The sequence below is a fragment of the Emys orbicularis genome, chromosome 1 (genome assembly GCF_028017835.1).
Source record: "Emys orbicularis isolate rEmyOrb1 chromosome 1, rEmyOrb1.hap1, whole genome shotgun sequence".
NCBI classification, from domain to species: Eukaryota; Metazoa; Chordata; order Testudines; family Emydidae; genus Emys; species Emys orbicularis.
Genome location: NC_088683.1, coordinates 246,939,881 through 246,965,354, shown reverse-complemented (window position 1 = coordinate 246,965,354; position 25,474 = coordinate 246,939,881). Strand labels below are relative to the sequence as shown.

Below are 25,474 nucleotides of genomic sequence, written 5' to 3'. Positions count from 1 at the left end.
TTATGCTCTAATAAATTTGTTAGTCTCTAAGGTGCCACAAGTACTCCTGTTATTTCATTAAAAAAAAGAGATTGTAGTTCCCCCTAGGAGAGTTCTTTGGACTGGCACATGCTGCATAGTCCATGTTAAATGTCTGCAAGATCAATTGGACAAATGAATCCTTCCAACAGGATTCTATGGGATGCATTTGGTGATCTAAGCATGTGTAGAAATCCATTGCCTGATTTCTAAGGTAACCACATAGAATATAGACGCATTACAACACTTTCCGCCAGTAAGAATTTATTAAAAAGAAGAGAGATTTCCTCTATTTTAGACCTAACACATTCTTTTTGGAGGTGAGGAAAAAATGATAAAGCCCTGCTTGAATCACAAGTCCTTCCCCAAGTTAATCTCATGTTTAATGAAAAGCTAGAATATGTGAGTGTTGTGGATACATTTAGCACATTCAATATCTACTTCATAATGAGGATAGAAATATTCTCATCCCAAAATGTAGTTTGGCTGTATGATTGTGTGTCACATTTTATCAGGGCAACATAAATAAAGCCTGATAGTAACCCTTTATTTATATTGCTTTTACTTCTTCCCTTTGTTCAGGTTTCGCATTTTGATATGACCAATTCGGTCTGTGTTTGTGGGAAGAGACCAACATGGAAACCCTTTTAAAAATACCCAGAGAGGCTTAGAAACCAGTGTATGGCAAATATTGGGGCTTAAGGTTGAGGGACTCCATGGGAGCCAATATGACTGGGGATTTCCTGTCAACACACAGAGAATGAGGTGTGCAAGTTTTGAGCTTACACAACTAATAGTAAACAAAAATAGGATGTTCTGAAAACTCAAGCTGCAAAGACAATACGTGACAACTATATCATAGAATCATAGAATATCAGGGTTGGAAGGGACCTCAGGAGGTCATCTAGTCCAACCCCCTGCTCAAAGCAGGACCAATCCCCATATCCTGTGTTAGTTTATGTGTGGAGATGGCACACGCTATGTGATTATGGATGCAAACCCAAAACAGTCTCCCGAGGTAAAGATGGCCACTAATGATTCGGGCTTCAAGTCACTGGACTAGAAGTGAAAGAGGCTGTAATCTATAACAAAGGGCTCTCCATGTATTCTTTAACTGGACCTACATTCTTCAGCAAGTTCTGTGGCATTTCAATGGAGCAGACTGCTGCATGCTGAGAGTGCTCTCAATTCCCACAGACTTATATCATACCGCACATACAACATACAATCACTTCCCCCCCCAACATCTCTTTACAAAGCAAAACGTTTTTTCTTTTTAAAAGGAATGGCCCGACCTGCCAAATGCAAGCTATTTTTACTGACTGCAAGTGAAGCACTGAACTCTTATTAACGCCAGACTGGGCAACCACTTTGTATTATGGATGGTCATTTCTTTATTGTTTTATCATGAGAAATAAAATGCTACTGAGGAGATACTCAATTATGGTGACATTTATAAGATGCTGGTGTATTTATACGGTGGTGAGATACTGTTAATATTTACAAAGAGGTATGATATTTTCAAAGATCTGCCCAGCAGTTTTCCCCTTAAAAACTTGATTGTCAGACCTCACAGAGATTTTTTATTTTAAATCAGATGACAAATTATCCAAACTGCTGGGATGTGGTGTTATCATTATGTTTTTTCCCCTCCATGATTGCTGAACCAACTATAATCATGTCTATAATTGCTCCTGAAATCCAAACCTTTTGGACAAGGTAGGTAGGTCCATTGCTTGCAATACTTGCCAGAATGAAAGAGAAGCAACTGAAAAAGAAACAACCTGCATTTTCTTATAAAATGAGATGAAAAAAATTCAAGTGTATTTTCTTCTTTATATTTAAAGCTCTTATTTCAATATATAGCACTTAAACATTTTTTAAATAATTTTTTTGTACCTTTGATTGCCTGTTTCATCTCTGGAAACAATTAGAGTAATTTCACTATACATCTGTGCAAATAGAAAATATATACATGTACTCAAGGCCCATGTCATAAGAAGGTGGTTTCAAGAGTTTCACTTTTACAGAAATTAGTTGGGGTCCCTTTAAGTTGTTCCTGGAAGTTGTTTGAGTTCTTCCCTGTTAAGCCTTTGAAATCCTGATGCAAAGAAGATATGGAGCCAAGCACACACATGTTGTCCTGTACTTCATTTTGTAAACGATGTGGTGACAGTTGTAAAACTCTCCCAAACCGACTGAACAGGGGAGTTGATGTGATCCAGTTCAATAAACTGAAGCTTGACTGATCGACTGTTGTGTTCCATGGGAACGTTTCTTCTACAGACATTGACTCCATCTCTGAAGTGTTGTGAGTAATTTCATGAAATCCCAGGGATCGTTCTTCACTGTTTGCCACTGAGGAGTGTTTTTTCCCCTCACATAACAGAGATCCAGGAGGAGAAGCAGTAACACTCAGTCCTGTTGTGTGTTCTGCCTTTGTATTTGATGGGAAAGCTGGGTCATTTCCATACTGAGATGATTGCGAAGAGGGGGTTTGGTTGCAGGCCTTAAAACAATCACTATCATTTGACTGAGGATTCTGTGGGGAATGTTCTGCACATGGGGGTTTCTGGGGAATGGTTTCCTTTTTGATATTCAACCTATTCGGAATCTGGTTGCGAGTCTCTGGAGGCAATCTATTCAACTGGCGTCCAAGCTGAAGTTGGGTTGGGAAGACGGTCCCCTGAAGGGTTCTGTACAGAAATCTGAAGGAGGAAAAATGTACATATGAAAAGAAATCAAAGAAAGAGGATCTGCTTGAGATTTTATCAAGAGAAAAATGTCCACAGAACAGAATATACAATTACTTTAACAGAATGAGAGTTTATACAGGCAAGTACCACAGTTAATTCATTTTCTTTAGATTTGACATTTAAAATAAAAAGATTGCCCAAAGAGCTCTGAGTACCCTGACAATAATGTGACCTACAATAACTACCCACCAGTGATAATACTAATACACAAGTAATTGGACTCTGTTAGCCAGCAGCCTTAAATAATCAGATGAAGCTAATAATATACTTCAGCTGGCTGACAATAAAAAAGAAAAAAAATTAGAAACACCCCTCACCCCAAATCATATTCAGGCACATCCCTTCGCCTTTCCTCTCATTCCACCCCAAAGTATACGAGCCACTAACATATACACACACAGGGGGAAGATACTATACCTGGGCAGTAATGCAACAACTGGTGATATAATACAAATCAAGTAAAACACAGGCTCTCCCATCAATTTTTCCATAGTCCAGTAGGGATTGGATGGAGGATAACATATTGGGCAAGAAACATTATAAACCAGAGCCACAATGAAAAATAAAAGGATACTGAAGATACAAGATGACCAGTGGAACAAAGTCTAGAAGAAACAGCAACAAAAACTGATTTTTAATTTTCTGGTACAAAATCCATGCACAGAATGTATTTACATCAGTGTAATTTCACAAATCCTTATTCTACAAACAGGATTACAAAGCTGTTCACTGCTTGCAGTTTCAAACCATTTTCATGTTTGGTTAAAATGCTTGATAAAAATAGACAGTGCTGAGGGAATAAAACACGCTTTTCTTGATTTTAAAGAGTGACACTAAGGAAATAGGTAAAATATCCCAGAAGACTCCTATATAATTTCCATGTGGATGACTTACCCAAGTTTTGGTTTCAATAGCCAAATGTAATATAATGGTGAAAAGAGCTATCGTGGTGATGGGCGTTCCCCAGGAGAATAGATCCACCTCTGAGTCATAGTAAGTCTGAAAAGAAGGAAAGGGGCTTTACTCTAATCTGTATTTTCAGGTCTGCTCCTCACATTGCATGAAATAGGATGTCTGAATGGATAACTTACGAAAAAAGGGATGTAAAAACAAACTAGACTTTGATAGAGCGCATCAATCATGTTCATCCAAAACATGTGTGGTTGGTACTCCTGTGACACAAAAACATACAGTAAGAGTCTAACGAAGAAGCCATTTGTTAGTACTAGACAAAAATCTGAATTGAAATGTATTTCTTCCAGTGCTTGTGCAGACAACCTCATCACTCTTCTCCCTTCCGAGGCCAACAAACCCCACCCTCCTGATGGAGTGATTAGTTGGGATTTCCATGACCTGAATTTCTGCCTCTAAAGCATCCTCTTCTTTGAGTTTTTCCACAAGAGGGTATACTTTAGATCTGAGCTCCTGATCCAGCACCGATTTGTATACATGCCTAACTTTATGCATTATAATTAGTCCTATTGACTTCAGTGGAGTTACATACTTGTGGTATTCAAACTTCAACACATGCTTACATCTTTGCAGGACTGGGGTTTAAGGGCCAGATTGTAAAATGTATTTTGGTGCCTGATTTCAGTGGGGAGTTAGGCACCTAAACTCATTTAAAAATCTGGCCCCAAGTCTTGTACATATAAAATGAAAGACTATATATTAAAGAAAGATTAAATGTGAAAGTATGCAGCTTACTTTGAAAGGAAAATCCACAACAATATTTAATGAATATTTACACAGCAATATAATCAGTCCTTAAGAAACAGTACTGAATTTTACTAACCCATTAGTATAAATAATTTAACCATTTTTTACATTCACATGAATTATCATACAGAACAACTGGGTATAGAGGAAATCATTTTGTAAACATAGATCGGTAAAATGCTCATTTATTTTACTAATGTTCTTATGCAGGTTACACATTTCCTGTGATAATTTTTTTTCATGAATTCATTAAGCTCCTTTTCCCCCTAGCTCATGGTTTCCTAAGCCTAGAAATGAGACTTTCATAAAACTCTTGTGTTCTTTGGTCTAATGAAACAACATGTAGACTGCTCCAATTAAAATCTTTTTCAAAGAGAAGAGTGAGGATATTACTGGCTACCTACAAGCAGGAATGGTTTAGCAATTTTTTTTTATAAGTCTTTTTAGACAGGTATTCAATGAAATTGCTTAATAGCATTCAAAGAACCTCAGAATGGACAATGGACTCAACTTTGAGAAAGAATTCTACTGTGAACATGAAAGATTTCTCTTGTCAATCTGCTGACTGTTTTGCCAAACCAATCATCCTTTAGACTGGTTTGTCAATGAAGAAAACTAAATAAAACCTCCAAATCAGCTTAAACTAAATCAGTGACTAGCTATTTTTGTCCTGTTTTAGTAGGGAAGTAAATAGGGGCATTTATTTTGTGGAACTTTAATTGCAATGTTCTGGAGCAGCAGGCCAAAAGATGGAAATATAAAACCCAGAAACAACAGCTGATTAAAAAAAGAAGATAAAGACAAACACATTGTAAATGAGCAGTTCTGCAATTCCCCACTCTTCTTTCAAGTATAGCATTTAGATAGATTACTAGAAATGTAATGCACCAAGCACTGGGTGCACTGTTGGTTGAGAGAGTCAGTGACTCCCTTCAGAGGCCAAGGTGCCAGTTGTCTTAGAGGAAGCTGTTGTAAGGCTTCTGATCAAGAAGACATCTCTTGACAATGATAGTCTTGCTAACCCGAGAAGCCACCCTTCTCCCCTCATGATAAAATTGCAGTTTCAGTCAGCAAAAGTGGTCTAGCTTGACGGCCTTCTGCCCCTTTCCTTGCAGTTTACACAGAAATGGGCTGCAGCCAACGTGTTTTCCATGAAGGGTTTCTGACTCTGCATATTTAGTTTCTGGCATTTAGATATTTTGGTTAGGATTATTATAGGGTATGTCTACACTGCAATGAAAACACTGAGTCTCAGAGCTTGGGTCAGCTGACTGGGGCTTGTGGGGCTCTGGCTGAAGGCTACAAAATTGCAGTGTAGATGTTTGGGCTTGGACTGGAAGCCAGGCTTTGAGACCCTCCCTCCTTGTGGCCAGCTGTGGGTCTTTTATTCCAGTGTAGACTTACACCTAGAAATGCTAACAAGCAAGAAAAACAGTTTCTCAGACTCCCATTCTTTAGCTTTATTCGGTGCCATTGTGTCCTTTGCCACCAAGATTGGTTTTCATTTAAACTCACGACCATCAGAAAAAATCTTCTGAAAGGCAAAGCTTTTACCTCCATTTTCTGGCCACTTTTGTAGAGGTGAGGTACACCAATTAGCACTTCAGCTGGTATATCCTTATCCAGCACACCAGTGACCAGTTGTGGAAGAGAAGAGAATAATACATTAAAGAAGATCAGGTACCACTGATCAATCATTGAAGAGCCAGAGAACCCGCAATAGAACTGGTACCAGAAGAGAAGGGCCACAAACATCTGCAATCAAAACAGCAGTACAGGAAGCATGATCAGTCAGGAATTTAAAACAAGTAGGAAAAGAAACAGTGTAAATCTCAGTACATCATCTCTCCATGGCTCTGTGAAATCATGTTGACTTTGATTCTGCAAAGACTTGCACATGTGCTTAACCTTAAAGTCATGAGTAGTCCCTACTGAGGACACCTGATCTTCTATTATTTATTATTCCCATTCCCACTACTCATGCTTAAAGTTAAGCATGTGTATAAGTCTTAACAGGATTGTGGTCTTGGATATGACTGGGGTTTTTGCCTCACATGAAATTAATTTTCAATCCAATTATAACTCTCGAATACAAAATGCAGCTAAACATAAATGAATAATGACACCATTTTTTGTGGAATTCCACATATATTTCATGAATGTAGATCTCATTGTGTTGTTTATTACTGTCATAAGAAGGATCCTGTTTCTATTTCAATATCTTGTGTTGGTTTGAGAATTTTCTGGAGACTTAGCTAGCTCACAAAGGCAAAGTAGATAGCACAAGGATAACTGGGCTTTTCAGCTCTTTTCAAGACTGTAATGAGAAGAGCACAGCCAGGAGGATAGAACTATACATTGCAGTGAAGTTGTGTTTGATTTGACCACCACAATATCTTTGATTTTCAATTTCATCAGATTAACAGTGGGTGGAGATGTATCATTCTACAATCCTCACTTTAAAATGAAAAGGTAAATCATTCACACTGAGGGAGTGTGATGACCCTGGTCTTGGGAATGCTGCCTCCAGCTAGGTTGGGGGTCACCCAGGGATGGACAAAACACACAACCCACTTTGCTACCATGTATGTGGGATAGACAACCAGACCAGCAAGGCCGAAGTGTCCGTAGAACAGCTGGGGTTCATTTAAACTACAGAGCCCAGCTGTTAGTGATGTATCTACCTATAAATGGAGGTAAAGTGTGTCTGGAGATGAGGACATGCTTGTTTCAGCTTTGACGGGAGACTGGATGCCACAACCTGAATCCTAGAAAAGGGAGGTGTAAACTGCTGGGCAGGTTTACAGCCAGGGAAGGAAATAAAGCTCCAAGCCTCAGTCCTTCTACATCCCTGTTCTCCAGACTCGTTGATTATCCACCAAAGAATTACAAAAATTTAAAGCAAATCAACTGAAAATACTTGGCTGTAATTCCTGAAAGGTTTCCCCTGCTTTAACTAGCTAGGAGGGGAGAGGCTGTGCCCTCTCCCTTAGCTCCCATTTGACCCAGCTTTCCCTTCCTTTTATACGCCACCCGAAGCAGCCATATGACCAGCTGGGACCTACCCTGCAGCACCTTTGTAAATCCTGCAGCGTGGTTTCTGCAGCAATCCGGGGCTTAAACTATGAGCTAGATAAGTTCTACTGCAGAATGGAAATTGACACCATACAAGCAAATGTAAAAACCCGAGGAGATAGAGATCTAGCAGAATGTATGCAGCACAGTTATCTTGATTCCCTGTAGACAATTCATCAAGAGTGGTCTCCCTGTGAATGAATCCGGTACTTGCATCTGAGAGGAAGTTAGAATTCTCCTTCCCTGAGGGAAGCTACTATATGTCTGACACATTCAGGTCTATAAATTCTATTTCCCACTGTGGTTTCAGGGTTGGTAGCAACTAGGATTGCTCTTACGGGCTCTGAAGGCAGCAGAAGCAGAGCAAACACAAACAGAGATTCTTAAGTTTCATTCAAGCCTGGGGGCAACAGCTTCAGAAAATGTCTGCAGTTGGATGTCTTACTAAATACAGCATGAAAAAATAACACTTGTAATTGGGGGTGGGGAAAGGGGTGTATTGGAATGTAAGATTTTACAAGTATTGAACAAAAATGCAAATGTATAAATTGAATCCTTGCATGCTGATCATTGGAATGTACTTACATATATTTCTTGAGTGTTTTGATTTAAAAATAAAATTGCTCTGAATACACTTCTCTGAAAGTATAATATTCCACTTTCATTGATGAGGTTCAGTATTATCATGGTGATGGGCACAACAGAAATATATAGATAGGAAGGTGCAGATGCTCAGCACATTTCAGGATCAAGCCTAGAACCATGAGCCTGTGTACACCAGCATTTTTCTGTAAGTTTCCTGCCATTGCATTACCACAGGTGCAGCTCCACCAATGGTAGCAGCACTAGGATAGGCCAACTTTTCAAATTTGGCTTGCTTTTGAAGGCTCAGTGAGATCTTTGGAACTTCAGAATTTGGAAGTGTTTACTTTGATTATTTTTTGAAAGCATGCAAGTATGACATTCTTGATCAGAACATGCTTAGAATATTTGTATCGTGCCCATGTTAATGCAAATATAGTTCAACCAATGATTATTTTTATTATTTACCTAGCACACACGGTGTTCCTATCCTGGTCAGCAATTTGAGGAAAAATACAGTCCTGTCCCACGCCAGTTAAAAATTACCTTTGGACTGAGACAGGGATCAGCAACCTTTGGCACACGGCCTGCCAGGGTAAGCCCCCTGGTGGGCTGGGCCGGTTTGTTTACCTGCCGCGTCCGCAGGTTCGGCCGATCGCGGCTCCCACTGGCCGCGGTTTGCCGCTCCAGGCAAATGGGTGCTGCAGGAAGCAGCGCGGGCCAAGGGATGTGCTGGCCGCCACTTCCCACAGCCCCCATTGGCCTGGAGCAGCGAACCGCGGCCAGTGGGAGCCGCGATCGGCTGAACCTGTGGACGAGGCAGGTAACAAACTGGCCCGGCCTGCCAGGGGGCTTTCCCTGGTGGGCCGTGTTCCAAAGGTTGCCGATCCCTGGACTGAGACCTGACACGGCATCTTTAGACTATAAGAAAATTATGAGCAGGGATTATACAGAAGTTGGAAATCAACCTTAACTAGACCAGGTGCTACTTGCCCTCCCAGTTACACACACGAGGCTACATTCTCACTCCCATTATGCTCTGGAGCATCAGGAGTGCTGTGTCTGGCCTGGCCCCACCCCATCCCACTCCTTCATGATCCCTACTCTCAACAGAGTGTGCAGGCGATGCAAATCCACAATATCTTCATGACAGTCAATGATTCTTCTGTGCTAAAGGAATCCTCAGCTGCATCTTCGAGTATTGTGTGAGTGATACAAAGGGACTCAGGCAGGGATGAGGAGGTGGGTTTCTAATAACCCCGTATCTAGTAATGGAGTTATTCATGACTGGCACTGGTGTAACTGGGAGGAGATTCAGGCCCATACTTCGATATGTATTGCAGTGTGCTCCTTTCACAGTGTATTTATTTGGCTGAAGGAAGTCAGGGAAAACAAAAACACTTCCAATATGCTTGGCTGATAAGTATAGATGGCCCAAATTAGCTCAGATCACTGGGGATAATTTACAGTTTGCACAAGGAATTATAAAACAGGATTAGGAAGAGAAAACACATCCACTACTACTTCTGAGCAGCACAGGGTGGACTTGGCATTAAAGGCTCCTATATCTAGCCAGCTAGATTTTTGCGAAAGGTACTGCTCTATAAAGAAACTTTTGTTAAGCAGCACTTCTTATTCATGTTACCTAATTTGCACATTCTGCAGCACACTGTCGCTATCACGGAGTGGGGCCTCTATTCCTGTGAATGGCAGCCAGCTGTCTTTCAACTCTGCAAGCTTCTTTGCAGCTTATTTATAAACCATTTGAAGGCTGACCTCATACTCATTTCACACAAAATAAACCCTGGAAACACGCAGAGCCACAAAACTGTCAAGTCAAACACTTACTGCATTTTTGTAGAAGAAATACAGCACCATATTGGCAAGCCGGGAATAACACCAGTGCCCGTGAACAAGCAAGAGCTTTTCCAAATGCCGAAATCTTGGGACTGCAAAGTCACTCGCCATCACTGCCTTCAATGAAAGAAGAGTTGAAATCATTATTGTAAAGTGTCACCTAAGACACACAGACAGTGCATTTGAGTATCCTGCAAACATCCACAAACGTAAAGCAAGAGTAACTCCATTAAAGTCCAATGGAGTTGGATTAGTTCCACCCTGGTGTAAGTGAAAGAAGAGTCTGGCCCATTGTTTCCTCAATGCTTTCACAAATCGTTATAATTTTATAGTGCCCAAAAGCAAACCAGGTGCTTCAGAGAATACACAAAATGACAGTGTCCTTGCTCCTAGAAGATTACAATCTACACTACTACAGATGGTGACATGAGTGACAAACCATAGGAAGGAAGTGGGGTGAGGAAGGACCAAGAGTTATAGTTGTGTGATTGCATAGATGCTCATAGGTGATGGCTGTGAGCTTTTCTCTTTTTAAGAAATACAAAGAAGACAGTATTATTTTGTGCAGAAGAAGGGAGTTTTCAGGAGGGATTCAAATGACTGAGATAAATAATAATATGCTACATTACAATTAGTGGAGTTAAAAAGGCAAAACACCCAAATAATTTATTTTAATTAATGATCATGATCTTGACTTGCAAAGATTTGCCCAACCCACATTCCCCTGAGATCTCAGTATTCTGAGGAAATTTGTTTTAACTATATTCAAGTTCCCTAAATTGTGAGAAATCATTACAGAAGAGGTTCCCCTGAAATTTTAGAACCTGCCAAATCACATCTATGGTATGAATCACCACCATTTCTTTCTATATCATAGCTACTTTTGACTGGCTAAATTTCAAGGTAAAGTATGCCCAAGATTTAAGACCTCACCATGAATGGAGCAGTATATCAGTTGCTTTAGATCCCTCCAGGGCATTGAGTTGGCCACAGATTCCACCTACAGTTGTATTGCTTTTTAAATTTACATTTTGTTTATTGTCTTATTCATTCACAAGGATGCCTACATCTGTTTCCTTCACCCCTACCCATTTTCTAATTCTATTATGGAATGATAAGGTAAAATTGTTTGCTTTTCTTTATTTTGTGTTTCCACCAAATTATTCCAAAACACATTCTAAGAGTTTTTAAAGGTCTATTTTTGATATGGAGGAAGGAATGGAAAGATAGCTTTATCCAATTACACTTGCATATTTATCTTATCCCAAAATATCAGCTTGGACTTGACATGTTCATTCTCCTCCACCCCCCAGGTTTTGCATAGGAAAGCGTGGTTCATACTCCATGCTGCTCCTTCCATAGCATGTGAAAGAAAAATAAATCAGCCAGTTTGCTGTCTGAGAGATCCAGATGCTTGACTCCTTTGAAGTACTTGCATGTATACAATTTTGACAGCTGCTTATTGTACAAAGGCATGCATGATTTCCTACGGAACCCTCGGATCAAAGGCGGGGGATCCATAAGCCTTCCCACTATGTGTGAACATTCATTAAAAAATAAACATAAAAAGAGAAATAATCCAGGTGGTTTAATGGAATAACAAGCGAAATGACAAGCTTTCAGAGCAGAATGCACTGAAATGGCTAGGGACACTGAAAGACCAGATGTCTCAGAATTACAAGATCAACTGAAAAGAGGAATTGGAAGGAGGAAAAAGAAGAGACAGAGAGAGCGAGAGACGTGGAGTATTATATCTGGGAACTAAAATGATGTTCATGAGAAATCAGGGGTTTGAGTTCACGCAGAGATGCTAGCAGCCGATTCAAAGTGCAATGGAAAGACTCCCACTGACTTCAGTAGGCCTTGGAATGGGCCCTCGTATAACAGCCTGCTCAGGATTCCACGCTTGTTAGGCTCTATTCAACCCAAATGTCCCCCCATGCTTGTAAAGCCTGGGGAAGCTGTGTGAGGCTCCCAGGCTCAGCATCTGCTGAGTTTACTCCTTACTCTCATCCTGATTACAGCAGAAAGCCCTGGTAAAAAAAACCTATTTCAGTCTTAGCCCAAGGTTTCATCTTTTACTGCCCAACTGCCCTGCCATATATAGCAATCAGGCTCTCTGGAATGATGGCCAGAAACACAGACATACTGAGTGAATCCCCAAAAAATCTCAGCAGGGGCAGCTTCTTCCCAGCTGATTGACAGACAAACAGGGAAAAGGTTTTACATGGACTGCATGACAATCAGGGGGGCTGAGCTCCCCTCCCCACCCAAACTAGCACTCCCTTAACTCTCGCTGCAGCTACTCACATTCCAAGGGCTGTAGAGCAAAACTCATATCCGACCTGCATGTGCCAGCAGGGAGAGGAGAGCAGGCCTTGTGCACTACTTAGGCATATTGTCTCAATAAGTTGGCTTGGAGCACAAGTGGGATATGCAGCCTTCTGAGGCTTATACTCTTCAGGGCCACCTATCTTAGCTGCATTAGGTAAATAGATTTGTCCAGCCACACTAGAGGATAATTTTACAGGACCAGTGCAGGAGATCAGAAGAATAAAAGCCAGAGGAGGAAAATGAAAGAGGGGGAAGTCAATTTAATCTTTATTTATTATAGAAATAGGACATAGCTGAGGGCTTTTAAAAATTAATAACTGATTTCTTTAAGAAGTAAATGTGCTGAAAGACCTGTAATTTGAGTTTTATGAGGTGAATGTAAAATGTTTAAGCTCACCACAGATTGGATAAGAAACATATGCTCGAACTCAAGCATAAGTGATTTTTTACAAATCCCAACTGGTACACCTCAGGGCAGCTTGCAACTTGCTCGTTTACTTTTGCTGTCTGTCAAGAGGTAACTTGCTCTCACTGACTGGGAGGCAAGATGCAAGCAGACATACAGAAAACATTTGGTCCAACGTTTTCCTGGGGAAACTTTTCAATAAACAACCCACATTACCTGCATGCCCTCTGGACCAGAGATCCCCACACCCACGTCTGCCACCTGGATCATGCTGACATCATTAGCTCCATCACCTAGTAACAATAGGATGCAACATTGTTTGATATTAATAAAGCAGTGATGATTAATGGCAGAAAAACAAAGGAAAAAATAGGTGACTGTAAAGCGTCAGTGAGAAAGGCTGGCATAGGGACCAGGTTTGAAACACCTGTACTTCATGGAACTACAGTTTCAAAGCCTTAGAAGGGACCACCAGGCCCTTAACGTCTATCTATCTAGGTTTTTGCTATACCATGCCAAGGAAACATAATCTGAGTACTTCTGTATGAGTGGGTCTCTTTAATGGGACCTGGAATACAGAGATCATGTCTGTGTTGCATGGATATTAAGGAGACCATGTGCAACAGGGAAACAAACTCCTGAAAACATTCCTGCTGCAAACTAACTGACTGGAAGTATTAAGGAACCCTAAAATTGGGCATGAGGCTGGGCACAATGGGATAAACTCTATGACATTGGACTCAGAGTGGGGAAAGGAGGGTTGTGTGAGGAATAAGCAGAGCTTTCTCAATTTAAAGTGCGGGAATCTTGTGGGTGCTGCAGGATTCTGAACTGGCTGACTGACAAAGAGTCCCCACTATCAACCACATAATGGAAAATGGTTGTGAAGAACTATGTTAGCTGACATGATGCTGATCACAACTTTACAATCACTGTAGTCCCGGACAACTGGTGTTCAGCACCGTCACCTACTCATGATAAAAAATTGACGGCCTTGGGTTTAATCATGAGTAGCTGAAATGACGCTGAATACAGATTTGTCCTGATCTATACTGCAAAGCAGTGGTCAATGGTGTCAGCTCACTCAATTCTTTACAAAACGTTGCTCTATTCAAGCACCATTGTGGAGTAGACCAGCTCCATTTGGCCAGCTTCTGCAGGAAGTAATCCCAGATGTCACCTTAGAAACTCTATTTTTGTTTGGAATAAATGCTCTTAAGCTCACAGAAGCATTTTCAAACTAAAATTGAAGGTTTTAGGTTTCTAAAGTGTCCAGAAGAAAAGGGAAATCCATAAGGGGTGTGTGCATGTAAATACAGGCTCATTTAAATGGAGATACTTGCCTATTGCCAAGGTCATTGCTTTGAGTTTATCTCGGACTAGTTTTACTACCATGCTTTTTTGCAGTGGGGTAGAGCGACAACACAGAACTGAGCGACATCTTCTGGCTAGTGAAAGAAATTTGTCTTCTAGTGTTTTATCCAGTGCATAAGCCAGAGTCTTTCCATCAATCACTAGGCCCAAGCTGGAATGCACTGAAGATGAAGGTGGAGAGAGAGGGCAAAACCCAACTGTCGTGTTTCCAGCAGTCTTGTCTATTGTGTTGTTTGAAAATTTAGACTCTATATATTGCAGACAGTGGTCCAGCAGAGCAGCACTTGTCTCCTGAAATACAATACAAAAATAAATATGTTTAAGTGAAAGTTGCTGCTCTGGGATCATGTAATCAACTTACTGTGCTTGTTATAAATTTAGAAATGGGGAACATGAGAGTCTGCACTATTGATTCCACTTTGACAATTTTTATTTCTATTATTCTTTCCTCCTTCTTTACCCCATCTAAAAACACTTAATTTTTGTTGCAGAAGAGACTGCCAGCAATGGATAAATAAAGGGCTTAAAAGCAATTCTGTTTACTTTTTAACCTGCAGTGCTGTCTTTTAAACTGATTTCTTTCAGCTTGTCCTCAGAATAGCAGAACTGACATGTGATAGAATGAGAATCCAGTGCTGAGCTAACTATGGTGATGAGCATCACAGAATGCCTATTAATCAAATCATTGATCAGGTATTTGTAAATGCCAATTAAAGGTTATTTAACTTATTTTAAAATCTATATCCTAACCAAACTTAATTAATAGAATGTATTAGTAACATATGAACATTTAAGATAAAATGCTACCAGTCTTGTAGCAAAATATTTTTCAAGTTATCAGAAGTAAAGAAGTGAAATCATAGGAAATCAATTTACCAGCTAACTTGCTACACTAAGAATGGACCATAGTTATCTTTTCCTTCCTTTAGAAAGGAATTGTAGTTGGATAGTGCCAGTCTACCTCCAGTTCTGGATTTGAAAACTGATTTAATCACCACATTCAATTACTTTGGTGCTATCAACATGGTTCCTTCTATGTTTGACCATATCAGCAAACCCCTTGCTATTGTGTATTTAAGACAAGCTGAGCAATGCCTGACTGTATCTCGGGTTATCAGTCCATCATGACTATGAGCACTGAAATTCAAACATTTTCCTTACCATCAAATGAAAAATCAATGTAGCAGAGTATGAATTAGTGAATTATCTAGTATTACTGTCCATTGGTTTTAAAATAATTATTCTCAACAGGCAGTTCATTGTTTTCTCCTTCAAAAACATATGATAGATTGCTTTTGTATTTTCAGAGGGTGCCAATAAGAAATAAGTGAATACTATGTCCTGACATGTACCTTACCATGGTATGCCCCAGTGGCTCTCAACCAGCGGTCTGGGGCCCCCTGTTGGGGGCACGAGCAGGTTTCAGGAGGAGGTCTGCCAAGCAGGACCAGCATTAGACTTGCTAGGGCCCAGGGCAGACAGCTGAAGCCCCACCACATGGGAGTATAAATAATTAATAAATAAATATCCACATACAAATCCTATCCCCAAAATATAGATTGAACAGGAAGAAGAAAGATAAAAAAGAAGACGAAAGCAATCAACCTTTTAACTGCAGCTGCCAAAATCAAAGCAAAACTAGTTCACATTTGGACTTCAACCTAACATTTAACCATCTGACAAGGATCTGTTTACCAGTGATTCAGCATTCAAGGTGATGATTTCCTCATCATGATCTAGTAGCTTGCATGCATAAGCTATATTAATAGCTGTTTCTTGCTTGTCTCCAGTGAGAATCCAAATTTGCAGCCCAGCTTTACGTAAGTTTGCAATGGTTTCTGGGACACCATCTTGTAAACGGTCTTCAATCCCAGTTGCACCTGAACACATGAACAAAGCAAATAAATCAATGTTAAATAAATACTTGGTTACTCAAACTGTTACATCATGAGTTCGTCTTAAAATCTGGTTTTGGAAACACCACCAGTCACCTTCATTGGCAGATAACTCCTCTAATTTAACAAATGTAAATTAAATTCTGACCACCATGATCAATAATGACAACAGTTTTTTTGCAGGCAGCATAGGGGCTGTGAGGAGAGGGGAAGGATGAGGTTGGGGTAAATAACCAATCAGTCAACAGACAACATCATCCAGAGTTCAAATCCTAAAAAGCAGTCTGCTGACATCACCAGTACCAACAGGATTAGAATGTATGGGGAACCTCCATAGTACTCTTGCTGGGTCTCTACCTGCTCTGTTGCCTCCATTACTTCTTCTGGATGTTGCTAGGGAAGACACTGTTGCTCCCAGGGGCTAGCTCCACCCCAGAAGGTCTTGTTCTGCTTCCCTTATGCCACATGGCTAGCAGGCTCACAGGGTCTTGTGCCCTTTAAGAGGATCTCCAAGAGGGGATTTCATCAACTACTGGCTGGATGCATGGTAACAGAGCAGGAAGCCTAGACTGGGCCTCTCCCTGCTCCACTGCTGATTCTGGCTGTCACAGTATGACACTGGGTCCCAAATGAGATATGGCAGAGGATAAATCATAGAATCACAGAAATATGGGGCTGGAAGGGATTTCCAGAGGTCATCTAGGCCAGCCCCCTACACTAAGTCAGGACCAGAGTAAGCCTATTATTTCTAGTCTACCTTCAGTGGACAACGAGAACAATTGATCATCTTCCTCTTTGATAACAGCCCTTAACATATTGAAGACTTATTAGGCCCCCCCTTAGTCTTCTTTTCTCAAGAGAAAACATATCGTTTTCTTATCTTTTCATCATTTTGTTGCTCTCCTGTGGATTCTCTCCAATTTGGCCACATCTTTCCTAAAGTGTGGATCCCAGAACAGGAGACAGTACTTCATCTGAGGCCTCACTAGTGCTGAGTAGAGGGCAATAATTACACCCCGTGACTTACGACACTCCTGTTAATACACCCCAGAATGATATTAGCCTTTTTTACAACTGCATCATATAGCTGACTCTCATTCATTTTGTGATCCACTATAACCCCTAGATCCTTGTCAGCAGTACTACTAGCCAGCCAGTTATTCCCCATTTTGTAGTTGTGCATTTTATTTTCCTTCCTAACTATAATATTTTGCACTTGTCCTTACTGAATTTAATCTTGTTGCTTTCAGATCAATTCTCCAATATGTCAAGGTTATTTTGAATTCTAATCCTGTCCTCCAAAGCGCTAGCAACCCCATCCAGTGTGGTGTCATCTGCAAATTTTATAAGCATACTCTCCACTCCATTATCCAAGTCATTAAGCTGTGGCTTAATGCTATAGACCAAAACATGGGTGATAGGAAGGCACAGAACCTGGCCAGGGCCCGAGCCAATGTCTTGGGCCTAGTCCAATGCCTGCTAAAATCAATGAGGGTCTTTCCATTGACTTTTGTGTGGCACCATTTTATATCAATATAATTCTGTTGATGTCATCAGAGTTTAACTGATTTACACCAGCATAAGCTAGAAGAAAATCAGGCTGATTGTGCCTCAGTTAGGCACAATGTCTCTGGGAGATGAGGGGGAGTTTTAGTTCTGCAGCACCTGTTCATAGGGTACAGCACATCCGCTGGTTTGCTGGCTGGTGCTGAGGTCCTGTTGCCTCTCTGAGTACTCTGGGGAGACTAGTTCCAACAGAGGTGCTAGCCTGGAGCAGTCCATGTGGTTACAAGGAATGCTACTGCCTATGCACAGCTGCAAGGGGAGAGATGTATCTCTCCCAACCTCACTGGTGCAATCCTGCAGTGCTTGCCATAGTGCACCAGTATGTGATTAGACTCAAAGTCTCTTCTACCACAGTTTGAGGTTGTCAGAGGAGAACTGGCAGAACAGATTGTTTATTTCTGGCTGGAGTCTATTTGTACTTATCCAGCTGTGGTTAACTATGTTTTTATTTATTATTAAGATGTGTCTGTACACGCAGAGTCAAGAGAAGCAGCCCAGTCACATTTGCTTGAAATGATTAAAAACATTAGCACTGTTCCAGGTATCTTTGCCAGAGAAAGAAACTAATTGTCTGAAGAAATAATAGATATTTATAATTTATTGAGCTTTTGACATTTTAGTTAAGTAAATAAATAGAACTACTTAGCACTTGTACAGTCCTTTACATTTACAAATGTTAATGACATCACGAGATCCCTAGGAAGTGACTGTTATTATCCCCTTTCTTCGGAGCACGCAGGCCCTGATCGTCCAAACACGAAAGTGCTTAACTTTATGTAGATGGTGTCAGGAATCAGGGCCTGCAGCAGAGCTAATCTCCAGGCAGCCTCATGAGTACAGCTGGCTTGCAGCAGGCTGCCTGATTGGCCACACCACCTGATTGACTGGCGGGACCAGCGGGCCACTCTTAAGCCAGCAGCAACAGCAGCTCGCTGGATGCTCAATGCTCATGCCCACTATTGTGCCTGTTCCAGTGTTAACTTGTTCCTGCTGCTCCTGTCCTGCCCCCAGCCTTGCCTCTGTCCTGCTCCTGCCCTGATCCCCTCCTTGCCTGCTACCCTGCTTGCTCTAGTTCCGGACCTCTGTCTTGACCTATGGCTCTGGCTTCTGACTACTGGTTCAGGCTCTGACCCTAGACCTTGGTTCCTGATGCCCAGGGCTTAAATTCATCCAGAGCTGTCCAGAGCAGAGCTCTGGTAAATAGTTTCAAACCCATGTGGCAGAAGCCCTGAGCCCTGGCGTCCCCCATGGGGCAGAAACCCCAAGGCACTGGTGTCCCCGCAGGGCAGAAGCCCCAAGCTCCGGCGCCCCCCATGGGGTGGAAGCCCCGAGTCCCAGGGCTCTGGGAAATACTCTGTGAGAATTTAAGCCCTGCTCTCATCACCATTGCCTGATGCCCACTCTGATCACTAGGCTAGACAATCCTAGCTCCAGTCGCCTGACACATGGGCCGTCTCAATGAAACCACTTGTGTAAAGCATATGCATAAATCTTTGCAGGATGAGCACCACAGAGAGGTTACAACTTAGACCTTTCAAAGTACTCAGTATGTGACCCTAACTCTGCTCCCATTGAAATCAAGGGAAATTTTACTACTGACTTCAATGGGAGCAGTTAGGCTGATGCACAGTACTTTTTGATAATCCTACCCTAAGTGACTTGCCTGAGGCAACACAACAAGTCAACCAGAGAGTCCAGGATTAAATGAGTTCCTACTTCCCAGACTTGTCAAAGTGTTTGGTGCCCCAGAGGGATGAAAAATCTCAAGTATTTTCAAGATGCACCATCACTGTAACGAAAAACTGCAGACAGATTGGGCCAAATCCTGCTTTTCTTACTCAGGTCAGCCAACTTCATTGAAGATAATGGGTCAGGTTCATCCCCAGTTTTACACCATTGTTTTAATTCAGGGGTTCCCAAACTTGGTTCATGGCTTGTTCAGGGTAAGCCCCTGGCGGGCTGCGAGATGCTTTGTTTACCTGAGTGTCCGCAGATACGGCCGCTCGCAGCTCCCAGTGGCCGTGGTTCGCTGTTCCGGGCCAATGGGAGCTGCAGGAAGCAGTGCAGAGCAGGCCACCGCTTCCCGCAGCCCCTTTTGGCCGGGAACAGCGAACCACGGCCACTGGGAGCTGCGAGCGGCCGTACCAGCGGACGCTCAGGTAAACAAAGCATCTCGCAGCCCACCAGGGGCTTACCCTGAACAAGCCATGAACCAAGGTTGGGAACCCCTGGTTAAGTTGGTATTACATCAGGGATAAAATTGTTACCTAAGCAAGGCAAACAGGATGTGTCTTATGTTAATTATTATCCCATTCTTTTGCGATGATGCAAGAGACTCTTGTGAGAAAGTGTAGTAATAACCAATTTCTGTATGCATAGAAATCATTGAAAAGATAGAGCAGAGTTTTAAAATCGAACTTTGAAAATGTTTAACACATTTTAATTTCATGTCCGGCTCTCATGTAGTTACCGAGTAGATGCAGATTTGTCTCTATACGAAGTGCAGATTGAAATAGCAGCTCTTCGCGGTTTTCAATAGAAGATTCTGCTTCTAAATGACTTTTTAACCAACTAGCATATTCTTCTTTGCTCAGAACCTATTTAAAAGGAGAAGGTAAGAGTACATCCAAAAAGATGCATAAGCATTCATGCATTACTGAGTAAAATGAAAAAAAAAATCCCTAATAAATGTTCTTGCTAATGGACCGCAACAAAAAGATTTGTCAATACTCTCCTTAAAAGCAAACTAAGAGCTTGCATATACTTACTCTCTTGGCAATACACAAGGTCCGCAGCCCATCTACAGCGTACAGATTAAGGTAATTCTGAGTTTTGCTTTGGATTTTTTTTTGATGATTGCCTCTAGGGTCATCTAGTTAAAAATAAAGGAGAAAACTAATGAATGAAAAATAATAGCAATTAAATGGCCTTAGAGAATATAATTGTTTCTTCAGCACTTACTGTACAAAAGCTTAAGAAGCAATACTTTTAAAGAGCTCCTGATGTCTCATGGAAAATTTTGAAAAGCTTTCTATTTAGAAACAATTCTCTTTACATACTATCTATTTTTTAATTCCCTGTTTAAAAGTCACCAAGAACAAACAATAAGATCTTTCCTTATTAAGCATTCATCTGCTCCTCAAGTATTTTGTGACATCATGATAATCTCCATAGCAACCACGTATGTCACGAACAGAGGTATGTTTTCAAACTGGCAATAAACAGAAGCAGATGGGCTATGTATCAAAAATCTCATTATTAACCAAATGTTTCTAAATAAATGTGGGTAGAAAAGATATTTAATTTTATTTAGAAATAATACTAAGTTCTCAAAATGATCTTTTCAAGAGTTGGAAAGGGATGACATTTTTATCCTCCAGGATCAAGACAGACTCAAGTACAATGTACGATCACAGCAATAACCAATATTAAGAATTAATTATAATAACAGTGATAAAGTGAACATAGAAGCAGACAAGAGAAAGCATTTTAGGTTGAAACAACAGAGTGAGGATACTCGAGAAACCTCGATATCTTGAGGCAGCAAGTTTACTATAAACCAAAATAGTTTCTGAAAGTCTACAAGTTTTCTAGGTTTATAAGACCTATGACTTCAGAGGGATAGGCCTATGCAGTGTTCCTCAGGCAATATTGGTGTTACTGGAACTTCTTGCTTTACATGGTTCACAGTTGTGATTGAAACTGGAGATAAGGGGTTGGGAAGGCACAGTTTGGTGGATATAGTGTTAGCAGTTCTTGGTAAGTTTGCTCTCACCCAGCAAGGATATTAGCAGCGGGTCTTGAGAATAGAACTTTCTAATATCAGATCAAATGACGATAGTGATGATTGATATATTTATCCAGGGTATGGACATGTGATGTCTGTCTTATCTATCTTGGAGTTTTATACTGGCACTCAACACCATAGTATCTGAGCACCTGCCAGATAAAATCAACAGCAGCAACAAAGTCCCTAGTGAACTTCATGAAGTCTCTGGCCCTTTTTCCTTGTCATGGTAAATAACTCTGCTTTTCTTTTTGATCTTATTAATTTCCTTTTTTATTTTTATTTTCTGGTAGTTGATTTTTTGGGGTATTATTTTCTTTCAGCATTTCCTTGTTTCAGGGCAGCAGGTTCCTGTCCTAAGTTTCCTAAGCAATGGTAGTGCACATTACTTACAATGGCTTAGCAGACTTATAGTAGAAATGGTTTTTTGTCATTGTTTGCCCAACCTTGCTTAAATCTGGTTTGGCTTCACAACTTCAAGTTTCATGTTTCTTTTAGGAAACAGTTTTGAGGGAATACATATGCATACCAACAACGGAGAGAGTAACTTATCAAAAGATATGTGCTGATACTCAAGTAACTTAAGACAGGTTTCTTTGCTGGCATTCTTGGATTTGGTGTGTATGCAACTCTTTTACAACCATTGGAAAGATAATTCTTTTAAGGATGTCCAGCCTTTAAATCTGGTGTCACTCTTCTGGTAGTGTTCCAATTCTCTTATCTGAAAAATCTGTTATAATAATCTTCAACAATTATATAATCTAAGTTGTTGCACATAAACAGATGGTCTTGTTGGCATTTCAGTAGCATCCTTCTTTGTTTTGTTTCTTAATATGACTCATACACTGAACCTTTCAAGTGTTACTGACATCATTAATGATACTTTTCATTTTGCTGACACATACACAGCCAAATAAGAACATCTTGGGCTTTGTTTACATTTTCCCATGTCCATGAACCCACACAATATTGTGTATTACCACAATGTACGTTCATGTTAGCTGTTTTATATATATAACTATTTTCTCACCTTTAAAGATTGTGCCATCCAAGAGCACAACTCTGTAGTTCCATTAATCTATAATGTTGGGAGTACAACTTTTCTACTGTTTGGCCATTCATCCAATATTACTGGCTTCAGAACCTTTATTTGTTCATTTTCAGTTCCATCTTCAATTTCTGTCATTTTCTGGAGTACCATATGTAGCTGCATGCCCATTCATCCACTAGTGTTATGTGGATATTTTCTTGACAGTGTACCTGCAATAGATTTTATCTTTTCCTGGAAGATGAGCAATTTCAAACTTGTATTTATGCAATCGGAGAGCCATTCCTGGGTGGTTTTGCCAGAGATAGAGATTTCTTCAAGAATTATTCAAACAGTTCACAAGCTGATTCAGCTGTAACACAGGGCTGGAGCACACATTTACTGAACTTGAGGCCAAATACAATTACATATAGTTTCTTTTATACATGTACATAATTATTCTCTGTGGTGTATGAGACTTGCAAAGACATGGCCTTCTGGGAGCAGTCCTGAAACAAGTCCATTTTTAGTTCCATCTAGTTTTAGAGAGTCAGCATTTTTTTAAAGGAACAAAACATGGAAGCACTGAACCTATTTCATTGTGATAAGGTCTTTTGTATTCTAGAAAGCAATGTTGTTTGTTTGCTTATTCTAGATGAAGTATCTCACTGTAGAAGCCATCACAGTGATGCAGTGATTTCGGATAAGTTTGGTGCAATCTTGGACAGGTGGATAAAACACACCAAGAACTGTTTCTGCCACTATAAGCTTAAGTGGCATTAACTGGATCCGGTTTGATACCACCAGCATTAAGAACAGGTTCAGAATATCTTACTTTTTGGAACATAGAAAATGATTTTCTATGGATGGAGACATATACCTTTTTCATGTGATCTCTCATGTACAGCATGATGGATTGCATCACATTCGTTATTTTATTGAACAAATAATAGGGAATCAACAATGATAGCTGTAATTCCTTTTAATCCTTCATATGCCTCATCAGTCTTGCACTGAAATTCACCTTCTGGTCAGATGTAAATAAGTAAATAAAAAGGCAGAGAAAAGGAATCTGCTAAAGTTATCAAAAGATATGTGCTGATACTCAAGTAACTTAAGACAGGTTTCTTTGCTGGCATTCTTGGATTTGATGTGTATGCAACTCTTTTACAACCATTGGAAAGATAATTCTTTCAAGGATGTCCAGCCTTTAAATCTGGTGTCACTCTTCTGGTAGTGTTCCAATTCTCTTATCTGAAAAATCTGTTATAATAATCTTCAACAATTATATAATCTAAGTTGTTGCACATAAACAGATGATAATCAAGTAATTTAAGACAGGTTTCTTTGCCAGAATACTTGGATTTGATCTGTATGCAATTGTTTTACAACAACTGGCAATTATAATTCTTTCAAGGATGTCCAGCACATGTAGCCAAAGGAATCAGACAAAATCTATTTTGAAAGTTGATAGTTGTGGTGTCTATGCAGTTGTCCAGTACCTTGACCTTGCATTCACCCACTCAAACAGTGCACACTCGTAAATGTATATGTGATGTCTTCAACAGCTGGCAAAGGACGACATGTTTGTTTAATTACTCAAAACCAAAGAGAGAGTCAGGTTTGCTTGTTTGGGCTTTTTCCATGACCACAAGTGAGTTAATAGACTCATAGACTCATAGACTTTAAGGTCAGAAGGGACCATTATGATCATCTAGTCTGACCTCCCGCATGATGCAGGCCACAAAAGCTGACCCACCCACTCCTGGAATAATTCTCTCCCTTGACTCAGCTGTTGAAGTCCCCAAATCATGATTTAAAGACTTCAAGTCGCAGAGAATCCTCCAGCCAGCGACCCCTGCCCCATGCTGCGGAGGAAGGCGAAAAACCTCCAGGGCCTCTGCCAAACTACCCTGGAGGAAAATTCCTTCCCGACCCCAAATATGGCGATCAGCAGAACCCCCGAGCATGCGGGCAAGATTCTCCAGCCAGACCCGCATTGACCATTGATACTAATTACCAGCGATGGCACGTTATTGACCTATTGACTAGAATCACGTTATCCCATCAAACTATCCCCTCCATAAACTTATCAAGCTTAATCTTAAAGCCAGAGAGGTCTTTAATCAAACCTGTCATTGCTTTAATAATGAGACCCGTATGTAATCTAATTCCTGCTCAAGTTGATTACTCAGTTTAAACAGTAACTTTCCTCCTATGGACTGTAGGAGTCCCTGTTTGGCAAGGTGAAAGGAATATTATTCTGGGAATAATCCAAGTGCTTTGAAAAATTCTGCATATTGTGTGAGAACACCAGCTTTCATAGTCTCAACTGGAAAAACAAATAGCTCCAATGTAATAAATTCAGAAATCTTACAAGTTTTCAAGCTCATTGGTGGTTTCTGATTATTCACAAGATAACACTCAAGCTATAGCATGGCATTTTTGCATCTGCTTTCTGGCTTGCATGTACATGATACTTTAAAATGTCCTCCTCCGTAGCCAGATAGTTTGTTCTGGTAATGGAACCTGACATTTGGATATTGTAGTGGTCCCTTGGTCTCAGGCTTGGAGGGGGGCCACTCTGTCTTGCTGCATCAGGCACCAAACAACAGTAAATTAGCCATCAATGGCTCTGGCCCTCTGGGTGGGACAGAGCAGTAAGCAGTCTCTAGTCCCAGCTTCCTGGCTAGGGCAGACAACAATCACAGTCTAAGGCCAGAGCACTAAGCATGGTCGCAGGCCTTTGGGCCTAAGGGACGCTTGAAGATAAGGTCCCTGCAGGATGGATCCCCAAGTACAATTCCATGAATGAAGCTGAACAACCAAGATAGCGTTTGTACCCATGGACAGATTAATTGATACTTAAGGTCACTCAGAGCAGTTTACTAAAGACAACCTACTTATGGCAGCTGATCATAGTGCTGGGAAGGAAGGTAAGAGCAATTACTACACTTTGTTATATTTATGAATCCAAAAGTTACCAAACATCATGACTCAATTCTGGATAAGAGTCTTTATAAAAAAAAATATCCCAAATTCTAAAACCAGGGTCAGTTTAGACATCTCCAAGTGCTG

General features: G+C 40.6%; 1 protein-coding gene across 1 annotated transcript in view; it reads right to left on the bottom strand.

The window, feature by feature from the left end:
• Positions 1–2,011: 2,011 nt before the first annotated feature.
• Positions 2,012–25,474, bottom strand: part of ATP10A (ATPase phospholipid transporting 10A (putative)) — a 154,546-nt gene continuing 131,083 nt past the window's right edge. The window contains exons 11-21 of the mRNA XM_065423472.1: positions 20,351–20,454; positions 20,053–20,179; positions 15,817–16,001; positions 14,091–14,412; positions 12,964–13,040; positions 9,999–10,124; positions 6,048–6,248; positions 3,866–3,946; positions 3,669–3,773; positions 3,192–3,379; positions 2,012–2,726 (exon numbers count right to left, since the gene is read on the bottom strand). Of these exons, the coding sequence (XP_065279544.1) occupies positions 2,012–2,726; positions 3,192–3,379; positions 3,669–3,773; positions 3,866–3,946; positions 6,048–6,248; positions 9,999–10,124; positions 12,964–13,040; positions 14,091–14,412; positions 15,817–16,001; positions 20,053–20,179; positions 20,351–20,454 (2,231 nt within the window). The remainder of the gene's footprint in view (positions 2,727–3,191; positions 3,380–3,668; positions 3,774–3,865; positions 3,947–6,047; positions 6,249–9,998; positions 10,125–12,963; positions 13,041–14,090; positions 14,413–15,816; positions 16,002–20,052; positions 20,180–20,350; positions 20,455–25,474) is intronic.